This window comes from Lacerta agilis, chromosome 15 (assembly GCF_009819535.1).
Source record: "Lacerta agilis isolate rLacAgi1 chromosome 15, rLacAgi1.pri, whole genome shotgun sequence".
NCBI lineage: Eukaryota > Metazoa > Chordata > Lepidosauria > Squamata > Lacertidae > Lacerta > Lacerta agilis.
Window position 1 is genome coordinate 13199964 of NC_046326.1, and position 14483 is coordinate 13214446.

Below are 14483 nucleotides of genomic sequence, written 5' to 3' on the forward strand. Positions count from 1 at the left end.
TGTGGATAAGCCCTAAATGCTCCCAAGTGAAGCAGCCCTTATCTGCAGCCATGCTGACTCGTCACTCAAGCTGGAGCGTTGCTATTCTCTCCAGGACTGCTGGCAATAATCCAAGCTGATCGAGTATGGTCAACGTGTGCTGTGCAGGATGGTCACAATGATGGTGTTGGTTGGTGATCTGCCTGCAGCACCCATCACTTCTCTGGATGCTTCAGCTACCCTCGAAGTTGCAGTTGTTGCAAAGAGAGTGTGTTCTTTTAGGAACAAAGTGGGGCTTTGTCATGCTAGAACCTCTGCGAGGTTCGGTGAGGATGTTTCTCAAAACGTGGTGAAAAGATAAAAGCAAAACACATGTGTGCCACTAGCTTTTAATTAAAAGGTCTGTTCCAGAAGTGCTGTGGTACTGTGTTGGATCCGGATGTAGAAACCCCAAAACTGGAAAACCCAAATAGGCTGTGAAGCTCTCTGGGTAGCCTTCAGTACTTTGTTAGTTAGGGCCAGTTCTACCGTTTAGGTAGAGTGAGGTGGTTTCGTCCGACAATTGTCATGAGTAGTCAGCAAAGTTGTTATTTATTACCATATTTTTTTCTTCTGATAGAGAAGGACGTGTGGGATTTTCTGCCTCAGGTGCTAGAATAACTTCAAATAGCCTTGGGTGTCAAGCACCTTGGGGTGTGTGGGTGTGGGTGTATGAGAGAGAGAGATATTTGCAGTTCTGCCTCAAGAATCTTGTCTTGTGCCGACTCTGCTCTCTGTCTGATAAACCTTTACAAGTGGGTAGGGAACTTCTGTTCGCCTAGTTGCTGTTGAATTCCAGCTCCCACCAGTCACTCCTAGCATGGCCAATGGTGAAGGACCATGGGAGCTGTGATCCACTAACATCTGAAGGACCACAGGTGCCGCCTCCTCCTCCTCCTTTTGAGCATTGCGATGAAGACAAAAGGAATAAACTATGTCATGCCATCTCTAGTGTCTGTCAAAGAACCACAGGAAAATGGATATGGAATGCTCAGTTGACCAAGGACAGCAGAGTGGATCACGGGCATAGCAGGATTCATGATAGGGGGGCAGGCTTCATGATAGGGGGGGGGCAGAACCTCAGTCATGTAAGTTTTTTTTAATGGTTTACTTGATTTAGCCCCGCCCTTGGCTACGCCCCTGAGTTGAATCCTTGCTGGAATGAGGGAGGTTGGGGAAAATGGGACATGTGAGGATAAGTGACTAGTAGGGGTTCTGAGCACAGCTGGCTGGGCAGATCCCACTTGAGGTCTCAGTGGTTGATGCACTAGCCACACTTGGTAGATTCCCACCCCCACCCCGCACCAAGAGGCTGCTATTGTGCCAGCACCCAAGGCCAGGAGGAACAGAATTGGAGGCACCCTCCAGGCAACTGGGTGGGGGCTAGCCTACCCTGACTTAGGCTGGAAAGGAAGTCTCATGTGCGGCTTTGCATATCTGGGCTGAATGGACATTAATGCATTTTTGCTTACGGGAAGGGATCGTCCCCTCCCTGCTTCCGAGAAAGAAAGCTGCAGCCTGGCTCTGAACGTGGCTCACGGCATTCCGTTCCTTTGGATTCCTGATGAATTTAAGGTTTAATGAAACAAACAAGCGCTCAAAAGGCTGCTCCCCAAGCAAATTGGTTAATTTGCAGCCAGTTTAATTGCTTATCACTGTTGCTTGTTACATATTTAATGAACAGATGGTTGAAGAAGCGCCTGCCGTAGACAGTAAACTAAAGAAAATATATATACTGGCAGGCAGCTGGGTCCCTGAACAAATCATTAACTGCTCGCGAGGGGTGATCAGCTGCCAAGTATTTGCATATTAATCAAGCTTCATGAATTATGTGTGAGGTAGAAATAGCGAGGGCCCTACACCGTGGTCTCAGCCAGGGGACTTTGGGTGCTGTATGGATAGCAAGGATGTAAGGCAATTAGGAGTTTGCGATTCTTGCACATGACCAGTAGGTGGCAGCAACAGTATGTTTTCAGAAAAAAGAGGGGCGAGAGGACGAAAAGACGCCCCTCCCTTTTCCTTCCTCCCTTTTACAATAAATAATAGAATTAAAATTAAAATCTCCTGTTCTGTATTGTTGAGTCCAAGCCTAATAATGTTTGGTTAGTGCAAATATACAATGTAAGCACCTGTCAAGTTCTTCTGCCAAGGAGGACTTGTCTTGTTTCCATGTTCAGTTTGCAAAACCAGAAGCAACGCTAGGCATGACAAATAATTAAAAATGCAACCTGTTATCCAGGGATTTTGAGTACTGTCGACCTAAATAGCTCACCCAGTGCTGGTAAGCAGCAGAAAGCTGCTGTAAGATTGATGCACAGCCTGCTGGCTTAGGGAAGTGGAAGGTTCTTCAACATGAAGCATTTTACGAGCTGTTTAATTGTCTGCATTGTTAGCTGCCTGTTGGCCCTGTGCTGTGGAGGTTAGCCATCTTCACCTCTGACACTGCAAATGGCCCAGGGGGTTCATAGAATCATAGAAATGTAGAGTTGGAAGTGAACCCGAGGGTCATCTAGTCCAACCCTCTGCAATGCAAGAATCTCAGCTAAAGCATCCATAACAGGTCTCTGCTCCAATGAAGGAGAGTCCATAACGTCTCAATGGAGACCATTCCACTGTCGGAACAGCTCTTACTGTCAGAAAGTTCTTCCAGATGTTTACATGGAATTTCCTCTCTTGAAACCATTGGTTCAGTCCTACCCCTCCAGGGCAGGAGAAACAAGCCTTCTCCATCTTCCATGTGACAGCCCTCTAGATATTTGAAGATGTCTATCGTATCTCCTCCCACTCTCCTCTTTTCCAGACTAAACATAACAAATTCCCTCAACCGTTCCTCATAAGGCTTGGTTTCCGGAACTTTGATAACCTCGGTCCCCCTCCTCTGCACACATTCCTGTCAATATCCTTTATAGACTGTGGTGCCAGAAACTGGACCACGTACTCCAGGTGTGGTCTGACCAAGGCAGAATAGAGCGGGACTATTACTTCCCTTGATCAAGATACTGTACTTCCTATTGGCAGGGACACAGGTGGTGCTGTTGGTCTAAACTGCTGAGCCTTTTGGGCTTGCCGATCAGAAGGTTGGCAGTTGAGCTTCCGTTGCTCTGTCCCAGCTTCTGCAAACCTAGCAGTTTGAAAGCATACCAGTGTGAGTAGATAAATAGGTACGCTGCGGCGGGAAGGTAAACAGCATTTCCGTGCACTCTGGCTTCCGTCATGGTGTTCCGTTGTGCCAGAAGTTTAGTCATGCTGGCCACATGACCCGAAAGCTGTCTGTGGACAAACACCGGCTCCCTCCGGACCAGAACGCAAGATGACCGCCACACTTTATAATCGCCTTGACTGGACCTAACCACCCAGGGGTCATTTACTTCTGTTGATGCAGCCTAAATAGCATTCGCTTTTTATTGCTGCCGCAGAACACATTTTCATTTTTAGCTTGTGGTCTGTTAAGACCCCTAGATCTTTTCACATGTACTTATGGCAAGCCAGATGTCCCCCATCTTATATTTGTGCAGCTGGTTATTCCTGCCTAAATGCAGAACCTTACACTTATCTTTATTGTGCCCTTGAATTTGATCTAGAATCCTTGTTGTACTTTTTCATGGCAGTGTGCATTTGGTAAGGGCGGAGCTGTAGTTTAATGGTAGAGCACAGTTCACATGCAAAACATTTACACGTTTGCACACTTTGCATGCCAAAAATTGGTTCCAGTGTGGACCAACAGTAATCCACATGGTACCCTCCAGATGTTGTGGACTGTGGCTCCAATCAGCCCCAGCCAGTGTCGCCAAAGGTCAGGGATGATGGGAGTTACAGTCCACAACATCTGGAGGGCACTCCATTGGCTGCCCCTGCCATAGTCAAAGAGCAGCAAGATCTCTGTTGAGTCCTACACTGCTGGAGCGGCAGTGTGGACCAAGCCTGTTGCTGGGGTCAGGCCTGGTGAGTCCATTTGGGCGGTGTCAAAGTCCTTTCCAACGGAGAATGAAACTGGAATCTGCAGCTCAGCCCCAAGGAGTGGCAGCAATATGGAACTTCAGGGTAGGCCTGGTAAAAAGGCAGCCTGGCTTTCTGCCTTGATCAACTCAACAGGGCCGTCCTTTCTATTTACTTCCCTACAGGTTTCTTCTCCCACTGATCCAGCAGTGCTGTCAGGGCAGGGCTTTAGGGGAGAGGTCCAGGCCTGACCCCTACTCACAGAAAGAGCAGGCAGGCCTTGAAACACAGCAGATGGGGGCTGGCTTACCACATTTTGAAGTGAACTAATTGCCCTTTATGTCTAACCTACCTTACAGGGTTGGTGTGAGGGTGAAATGAGGAGGGGGACACCACTTTGTGCACCACTCTCTGAGCTGCACGGTGGATGCCCCTGCCCTCCGTAAGACCAGTAAGTCAAAAGTGTAAAGTTGCATCACTCACTGCCCCACTGCTCTGGCCACTGGGTCCCCAACGTTTAGGGGTTGCCATGCATCAGTACAGCTTTGCCCTGACAGGCTGTGAGGGTATGCATCTGCTGCAAAAAGCGAACATGCATCTTCTTGGTCCCTAATTTCAAAAAATAATGAAAGGCAGAAACCCTTCGTTATTTATGCAGGCTGCACTCTTTCTTCTTTCTTTTCTTTCTTTTTTTTTCTTTCTTTCTTTCTTTCTTCTTTTTTCTTTCTTTCTTTCTTTTCTTCTTTTCTTCTTTCTTTCTTTTTCTTTCTTTCTTTCTTCTTTTTCTTTCTTTCTTTCTTTCTTTTGCTGATACACCGCCCCCCCCCCAAACCTCCTCAACAGTTTCCTAAGTTATCTGTGTAAACAGTAAAAGGTGACTGTGTCCTATGTTGGAAAGGCTGTCAGAGGACAGTCCCCTTTGAAGGGCTGTCCGGCTCAAGTCTGGATTAAAGATAATGAAGGGGGCTTAGATTTGCCCTCAATCAAAATAGCAGGCTGAGAAGGCACACAGGTCACCTATTTAAAGTCTTGTTCCCTGCTATGGTGGGATGTATTACATTTCTATTTACATTATAGTAACTATTTCTAAACTTGCATCTATATGTATAAATTAGCATATGCAAATCTCTGCTGTTTCTGGCCTCTAAAGCAGGAGCACAGCATACTGGGCAACAGGGAGGAAAAAGTATTTCATGATACACATGGCGATCATCAGAGAAATGTGATGTGCTAGATCAGGCCACTGTCCCCATCCCTTCTCTCTCTATATATGCTGTTCTTCCAGACATTAACAAATACGTTATCCCATGCTTACACCCTGCACCCTTCCATCAAGAGGAAGTCAACCCAGTCACAACAGTTTGAATATTTGTGGACGTCCATGTCTTGTGAACAGTCCCCTGAAGATACGCAGTTTGTGGACCAATCTGTTTTTCAAAGTGATTATTATTATTATTATATTATTATTATTATTAAGCTTTCCTGTACCAGACAGGGTTCTCATAAAACCAGGACGCACTTCCTTGTCTGCTGCACATTATGTGAAAATGTAAACTTGTGCACAAATAATTTTTTAAAAGGCTAAAACCCTCAGTGAACAGCTGCTAGGAAGGAGGCCAGAGATGTATTGTGCATCCAGTTCCCCCATAGTCACCCACCTGGATGAAAGAATGCAGCAGAGGGGACAATCATGGCACAGGTGACTCTTTTACCTCATCTGGGCCCTGTTCTGTGTTTGCTGATGCATGGCCATGGAAGAGAATCCCAGCAGGAAGACCTGCTGTTTGATTGTCACCTGCTGGCTTGAGAAGGCCAGAACCTCCCAGAAGCCAGGTGGGTATTTTTCTGGGTTGGGTTGGGGGAACCCCTACAGGGAGTGCCAGAAGTACATCTTGCTAGAATTATTTAATGTTGGGGCTGATTTTGACTTTTGGCTGCTAGAGTGTAGATTGTTAAAGCAGATTTATGGGCCTTGTTTTGCAGGTTTTTGGGTGCCCTTTTCTCATCTCCCAGTTGGTTTTGAGTGAATATTGTCATGCTTACTGCAGTTTCAATGATAGATATTTGGGTATCATTGTTTTGCTACATACCCGATGGTCATTTTATAACTGTGTGTGTAAGTCATCTAGAAACATTTTGTATTAGGCAACAGTTGGTTACCGGGTGGTGCTGATAATGCCAAGGTTGCAGGTTCAATCCCTGTATGGGACAACTGCAATTGGAAGGGGTTGACTAGATGATCCTCAGGGTCCCTTCTGCCTCTACAATTCCATGAAATTAAATTAATAAGTACTCCTGGTACATTTTGATCACCTAGCCACTACTTGGCATTGAATGGAGGGCACTTCCAGACTTGCCATTTTGGGGCGGGATACAATCACATACTGGCAAATTCAGGTTGTGCAGTTATGGTTGGTTTGGAGTCCTTGTGCAGCAAACCAACTTCCCCCAAATATTGGACTTTTTGCATTGAGGCGAGTGATGGTGAAATGTATAGGAAAGTGTGGGACAACACTTGCTTTGATGCAATGTCACCTTAACCCCGTGCAAACAAATCAGAATGAGTGTTCAGTGAATAGGGTATCTGGAAGAGCCCTGAGATTGTGGGGCTTTCTGTAGGTACCCTTCACCCGAAAAGGTGTATGTAATTTCTCTTTCGCAATGGAGACCTTCTGTTTGACAAGCTTTCAAATGAATTCACTGCAAAGGCACTTGTAACAACTCTTGTATTAATTTTCCAGTTGTGCTATTGGGGGGAGGGGTAGAGAATAGGGTGGGGGGGAGGAAATACACAAGCAGCAGTAAGAAAATGGTCTATGTTCACTCGCAGTAGCCCCCACGGGAAGGGCCTTCTCTGTGATTGTCACACGTCACTCAGATTATGAGCTCAGTCCTCTCTCCACCAACAGTTCCTTTGCAGCTGATCCAGACCAGAGCGTTCCTATTGTGCGTGTCTGTTGTGTTTCTGTCTGTCTGGGTGTTCTGCTGAGAATCGACACTTTAAAAGTTTTCAACTCCAGGTTTTGTTTTGCTTTTAGTCCAAAGACACACTGTAATATTATGAACACTCAACACCAAACAAAAGAAAGTAAAAAAAAGAGAGACGACCAGAATTAAGCAGTCAGTGCACACTAAGTTACACTAATGACTGTTCCTCTCCCCCCTACGGAACTTCCTTAAAAGTAAGCCAAACTCTTTGAGGTTGTTTGAAGACAATATTTTTTTGTGATTGCAGTTTGCAAATGGGGCTAAGCGGCAGGAAGGGTGTTAGGCTGGCAAACTTGACAGCTTTGAAGGTGTGCCATCTCCAAAATGTCCAGTCAGGAAGTGATGTCATGGAGGAAGAGGAAGCGGAGGGGAAAGACACCAGGAGCATTGGTCACCCTCTCTTTGTGAAGTGACCAAGAACAGAGGACTTGACAGGTAGCATGTATGTCTCTCCCATCAAGTGAAAATGGGAGAGGTAATCTCAGAGGAATCAGGAAATACAAAATTGCTGATCAACAGGAAGACCATGTGTTGTCTCAAACATCCTGTAGCCAGACAGCTCATATTTTATAGAATGAAAGAGGGTTCGTGTGGTTCTCCTGTGGTGTTGAGTCTAGAACTCCAACCCTTTCCTGAAAGAAGATGCCGTTGTTACACATATGGAAAAGCAACCAACGAAGCTTATGGGTTTTCAGGCTGGGATAGGACCTTGCCTTCTTCCAGCGTCCCAGCCTGCTGCTCCTCTTCCTCCTCCCCTCCTCCTCCCCACCACCGCTTCCATGTCCCAGTCCCATCCTTCTCACACATGGGTCTGCATTCTCCTCTGCAGGGGCCGGGAGGGGTCTGAGTTTTGAGAGGAGGACTGGGAGTGGTGGGAAGAGGAGGCCGAGGCCTTGCTGGCCTTGTCGAACTGTACGTAGCCGTCCTGCTTGCCGCTGCTGCTGACGCTGCTGTCGCACTGCGTGTCCAGGAAGGAGCTGCTGTCGCTCATGGAGCCCCGCTGGAATTCCCGCTCGCACAGCTCGATGGAGCTGCCCATGCCCAAGACGAAGCGCTGGCTGTAGTCGTAGAGGCGGTTCTGCCCGCTCAGGGTCGTGTAGATGTTGGTGAAGGACATGCCCGTAGGCACACGCTGCTTGTTGGCTGGTCTCAGGTCCGGCTGGCAGCCTGAGAGGGAGATGGTGGGAGTGGAGTGGTGGTCCTTGAAGGTGTTCACACTGTAATAACCATTAGTGGGATCCTGGAAGAAATGGGGAGAAGGGTTATTTCTTGGCCCAGGGTGCATGTTTTGTGTTTTAGACTTCTTGGTTTATACTGTTGGCTGCGCCTTTATTTACTGGTACCCTAAGAGTACAGTCATACCTTGGAAGTCGAACGGAATCCATTCCGGGAAGTCTGTTCGACTTCCAAAACGTTTGGAAACCAAAGCGTGGCTTCTGATTGGCTGCAGGAAGCTCCTGCACTCAATCAGAAGCCGCGGAAGCCCTGTCGGATGTTTGGCTTCCAAAAAAACATTCACAAACCAGAACACTCACTTCCAGGTTTCAATCGTTCGGAAGCCAAGGCATTTGAGATCCAAGGTACGACTGTATTTTTTCACCCCAACATTCAGCCAGAGTGGCTTACACACTAAATTTTAACAAGGCAGTTCCTTGCCTGCAGACTTTCAATCTAAAAAACACAACATACAAGGGGAAAGCGACAGTAAGGGAAGGGGGAGGGGAGGGAATTCAGGTGCAAATTCTTAAATAATAGTACAGGTGGTAACCATTTTAGGCATATCCAAATGACATGATCACACACCACGGGTACTTTTGGACCTGGAAGAGGGAAGGGAATCCCCGTGCGAAATGGTCGTCGCCTGTATTTCAAATCATGCGGGCAGGGAAGAAAGGACATCAGATATTATTGTGGCATCAGGTGACTGACAAGCAAGTGGCCCCCCCACCTGTCACACTTGGCCTGCAGGGATGGTGGTAGCAGATAATAATTGGTTCCCTGCCTTTGCTTTAGTTTATCTTATCTACAATGAGTTTTGCATTACATAGTTTTAGCAGATCTACAATGAGTTTGGCACATTGCTCCCCAAGCTGCTGCTGTAGGCATTTGAGCGCTGCAGTAACTACCTATTTGAATACTGAACTGGGTGGCTGTTGATGTAACCACAGGATGATGCCATCACATGCTGAACTCCTCTGGGCCGCACTCTCACCCATGTTCTCAATATGATTGAGTCTGGCTTTGCACCAAATTTCACTTTAATTTTTTTGTAAAAGGTGGCAGGGGCTGGTGTTTACCAGCCTCTCATGGTATAATGAATGAAGAAACCTGGCTACCTGGTGTGATAAGTACTTGTGCTTATTGTATTGATGTTGATTCTAGTGGCGCTTCATTGGCTTAAACTGGACTTGACTTGTTTTCCTTCCCATTTGTCAGATACAGGTGACTAAGGAATCCCTGGATGTGTTAACCCCAAGGTAGCATTGTTGTCTACATGAGTAAAGTAGTAAGTATCCTGTTGCCCAGGAAAGGAGCCCCTGTGGCCTTACAGATGTTGTCTGGACTACAACTCCCATCAACTCTGGGCACTGTGTCCACACTGATGGGGACTGGAGTCCAGCACCATTTCCAGGGCCACATGTTCCCCACCCCTGCTGTAGTCAATTACCTTCAAATTCTGAAACTCCTTCTCTTCCTCCTTGAGCACTTCCAGCTGCTTGAGAACCGAATCCTGCTGGAACTCGCTCCTGTCCATCTGCAAACAGGAGAGGCAGATTAGCAAATACAGTTGAAACACCCATCCATGGAATTAATCTGGGTTCATCTTTCAGCCTGTGGCAGAAGGAACATTGTCAGATACCTCAATGGCACTGCTGGTTGTGAAAAGTCTTCTTCCCTCTCACCCTCATATCCAGCATTTTTGGCAGTTTGGACAGGGAGCAGGGTAGAAAGGAGGATGAAATCACCCAGCTGCTGTCAGCAAATCTCCTCCTCCTCCTCCTCCTCCTCCTCCTCCTCTTAGATCTGGGTTGTAGCAGAAGCTTAGTAGCGCAACTCCTCTGCTGAAAACCACCCCTTCCCAATTGAAGCAAGTGTTGAGTTTTATAAGCACATATTTGCAGATCAGGTATGGTTTGGCTCTGAGCTTCTGAAGGGGGTCACCGATTCTAACCTGCACCAGTTGAGGGGTCTGAAGTCTTTAGCACCCAACTATTCAGAGAGCTTTTGTCTCATTTCCCTCCTCTCCTGCCCCAAATTAAAGATTGCTTTCTATTTTACTTAGATAGACAGGATCCACAAGGAAGAACCCATTCTCCCAGCCTCATTAGTTTTTCCGCAAAGGATGCTTCTGATTGGGGGCAAAGTACAAGTTAATTAGAATATGGCTTTAATTACCCTTCTTTCAGGAAGGTGGGATGCACGAGATCTGAATAGTTATCAGCCAATTTCTCTGTTGCCTTTTATCTCCTCTAGAATTGATCTCTTCTCTTCAGCATTCCCATTTTTCTCTTTGCCACTGAAGTCTGGGGCTTCTGGTGGAATTACCGCTTCTGAATGCAGAGGCTAATCACAATTCTAAATCTACAATACAGTCCTGATTGTTGCTTGGCGTCTAGCTTTTCTTTTCCTTTCTTTTTTTAAAAGCTTGGCAAATGGTGGCAGAAATCCTTCCCCTACAGCAGTTTCTCTTGATCTGTCAGAAAGTCTTTGATACAGCTATTTAATGCAATAAATTAAGGCACCTGTTTTTTGTTTTGCTCGGAGGTAAAAAAAAATTGCTGGTAGCATCAATTGATTCAATAGAATAAATAAATGTGTCAAAAGTATTAAATCTGGGGCATGGGGGGGGGGGGAGGAAAAGAGAACACACCAGCCAAAATGGGTAACGTGGCCTCTCAGTGGGCTGAATGTCAAGTTGCACTGCAGTCATGGCCTCTCAGTTTAAAGGGATAGGGGTAAGGAAATTTAGAACATGTACGTGTGTGCATATGCAGACAGATATCTCTAGGCTGCTAATTTTGAGGGTCAAGAAAGGGCTGCAAATTGTTAGTTATTTAATTCGACACTATTTTATCTTACTGCCAGGGAGTAGGGAGAGGTGCTTATGAAATTTTCTACACCAGCTGTGGTTGGCCCTGGATACCCTATAACCTGGCCTGGGATTAGGGATGGATGGATCTGTCAATTTTGGTTCTCTCAGTTTCCCATTTTAAATTCAGTTCTCCACATTTCTGCAGCAATTTGTGGATTTTTTTAAAAAATAAAATAAAATTGGACAGCATTTTAGTGTGAATTTTCTCCAATAAACCTATTTTTGTATGCAATTTGACTCAATGTACACATTTTGTTGCTATTTTAATTAATATGTGCGTTTTGATGCACACTAACCATTGTACAGTAGTACTTTGGTTCTCAAACATAATCTGTTCGACTTCTGAAACATTCGAAAACCAAGGTGCAGCTTCTGATTGGCGCAGGTACCCCGGAAACAATAGCCGACAACTGCATCGGACATTTGGCTTCCAAAAAAAAAACGTTTGAAAACTGGAACACTTCTGGGTTTCCTGCGTTTGGGAGCCGAAATGTTCGAACATCAAGGCGTTCAAGAACCAAAGTATCTGCATTTTTATGCACATTACTTGCTGGGTAACTGCATTGAAAAATGTGGAGATGAGCAGATTTTGAAGGAAGCTGTTTTTTGGGGGGAGTGATTGCTTTATAAAGTGTGAATTTGATAGATTTGTGTTTAAATGTAAACTTCATTGATTTCTCCCCATCCCCCCAGCCCAGCCTCTGTGTGGTGTGTGTGTGTGTGTGTTGGCGTTGGCCATTTGATGCTATCTCAGGCAGTACCCAGGTGAGTACAATCTAAGGGGTTGTATCTGATGGTAGTCCTATTCAGAGTAGAGCCACTGAAGTTAATGAACATTATTAACTTAGGTTCCTTAATTTCAGTGGGACTATTCTGAGTAGAATTTTGTTGGACACTACCCTGTGCCTTTAAATAGCTTGTTGTTTCCTTGTTGATCCTGAAAGGTGTCATTTTGGTTCCTTTGTAAAGGGGCTGATGATAGTCAATCCCCTGCTGTCTTTGCAGTTCAGACCCCAAAGCAGGGGAGGGGAATCTTTTTGTGTTGTTGAGGGGACCACGTTCTGGCAGTGGGCTATCTCTCCTTTCAGCCAGCCTAGTGATGCTCAGGACTGAATCTGAGATCATCCGTATGCAAAACATGTACTGTGTCTATGAGCTGTGGTCCCTTAAAACTTAATTGTGTTGAAGTCAACAGCTCTGCTTGCTAACGTTTAAGCCTACAGTAGATCTTGGGTTGATCACTTGAGGAATGAGATGCAGGGATTTAACCATTGTGCCACCACCATCCAACACTAGGAGGCGCTGAAGTGTGGGCTAGGAAGTCCACTCAGTGTTGGCTGTTGCTCAATGTAAGGCAGGGAGACCAACAGTAGGTGGAGACAGAGCCTATGAGAGACAGAGCCATCTCCTGACTGGTTGTAAGAAGGCAGGCTGGTGCGGATTGGCTTAGCGTAGACTGAGGTGGCTGGGGCAGTGCCTGATTTGCCTGAATGGATCAGCCTCCATGGAGTCCACTGCTTCAGAGCTCATCCCAGCCTAGGTGGTCTTTGGCAAGGACTTATATTTGTGGCTCCAGACGGTGGTTTTGAAAGCTTCTCTTCCTTTTGGAAGCTGAAGTGAACAAACATGTATGCAATTCTCACACAAGGCAGTGTACTTGGGCACACTCCCAACGCCCTTCACTTTTATCTCTCTACACATCCATCTCTGGAGCAGTTCTGAGATGTAAATAGTGGCATTGATCAGCAGGTGGCAGTATAACCACATTAGCTCAACCCACTGTGTATGTTAGAGAGCTGGTTAGCTCCAGAAAAGCACAGTTGTTCACAAAGGAAAAGCCACATGAATTAATTTATAATTCTAGAATTAAGCCATTCATTAGTGTGACCTTTAATAAAGTTTACACTGTGGTTTAGTTCAATATGATCTCACTCCAGCAACTAACAGCTGGAGGCTCATCCCCCTCCTTCCTTCTCTCCTCCATTTCCACCTACTCCCCAGACCTGCCCCTTAAATTCGGTGGGTTGATATATGTATATATATATATTTTAAGCCCCGCTGGGTGCAAAGGAGGGTCTTCCTCTCAGCTGATCTGCCTTAGCAACCTGATACACCTTGAGGGTTTGGGCACTGCAATTAGAAGACTGATTTTAGTACGGACAGGGGAGACTGGATAAATCAAAGACAATGGAATTGTGATTCCTCCTTCACCTATTAACTATGGAGCACATGGCTTATGCCTATAAGTGCTGTGTATTATCTTGCATACTAGTAGCAAACCCATTCTCTGAGTGTCAGTACTTGACCCAGCCAAACCAGCACCATCCACAAAGGGAGGTATCAACAGGCTCAGAAGATGGGCAGCTGGGAGTGCATCTTGCTGCAGCAAAGGAGCAGCCAGGAGCCCCCTTTGAGCCCCCCTGTCCCTTGGAAGCCTTTCCCCACCCACCCCTTGTGGTTCAGTGTGGTACCTGAATTTCTAGCATTGTGCAAAGCTCTATTAAGTGTATATTCTGAAAAGGATTGCAATGGGAAAGCTCTGAATTTAAGCAGGTGGATGCACGTGTGAATTTGGAGAGCGGGGATAAAAGCAAATGTTATTAATAATAATAGGACTTCTGGTTGCACAGAGAAGGAGAAAAATGTGTGCACGCGCACGCTCAGGTTTAGTTACTATCTACAGTAGTGCTCAAATAGTGGGAAGGTGGCAGGGTGTGTGTATCTCCCTGAACGTTACTGATAATCCTTACCCTGATTCTCCACAATTTTGGTGAAATCGTCACACACTCAGCACTTTGTAGTCTTTAAAAACAACAGAGCTGCTTTGAGAGGAAGAGCACATGTATATTTACTAAGTAAAAACAATAAATAGTGAAAGAAGCTGTTGTAAAAAGTACCCTATTATACACAGGGAAAGGGAAGGAACGAAATAAAAATTCTGGGACATGGATACAGTGTAGTATCTTGATGAAACCATAGAAAAGAACAGCAGCAGAGAGTTCTTCCTTCCTGTTCCACACAGATGCATTATGGGAGAAATGAGGGAATCCATTTCAAGTCTCTGAAACTTAGTCCAGTGATAACTAAGCATGTGACTGTTTAAGCTAAGAATGTGACTGACAACTCAGCTGCCTTCCAGCCACCTGGCCTGCAGCTTTGGGACGGTGGATCATGTGAGGAAGGATCCACTGCAGCCTCAGATCACAGCTTGGTGTGCCATAACAAAGCACACTCTTGGGAAACTTTGCTTTGAGGAACGCATGCAGAGTCCAGGGCCATACTGGTGGAGCTCTCAATCTGTTCACAGCAAGCAAACTCCAGTCTCAGTTAGCAAAACCACAATGCAACAATGCAAAATGGATTCAAAAGGTGACCTGACCTGGCAGGATTAGCAAGTATTAGGGAAATGCAGCCAACCTTCTTATTCTCTTGCCAAAATACTTGAAAT

The 14483-nt window shown here is 45.8% G+C and overlaps 1 protein-coding gene across 2 annotated transcripts in view; it reads right to left on the bottom strand.

The window, feature by feature from the left end:
- Window positions 1-7645: 7645 nt before the first annotated feature.
- Window positions 7646-14483, bottom strand: part of KIRREL3 (kirre like nephrin family adhesion molecule 3) — a 761063-nt gene continuing 754225 nt past the window's right edge. Inside the window, exons 18-19 of one of the 2 annotated variants that reach the window (XM_033171779.1) lie at window positions 9611-9697; window positions 7646-8182 (exon numbers count right to left, since the gene is read on the bottom strand). In XM_033171779.1, the coding sequence (XP_033027670.1) occupies window positions 7742-8182; window positions 9611-9697 (528 nt within the window). In that variant the 3' untranslated portion in view covers window positions 7646-7741. The remainder of the gene's footprint in view (window positions 8183-9610; window positions 9698-14483) is intronic. The other variant, XM_033171780.1, reaches the window with a different exon arrangement.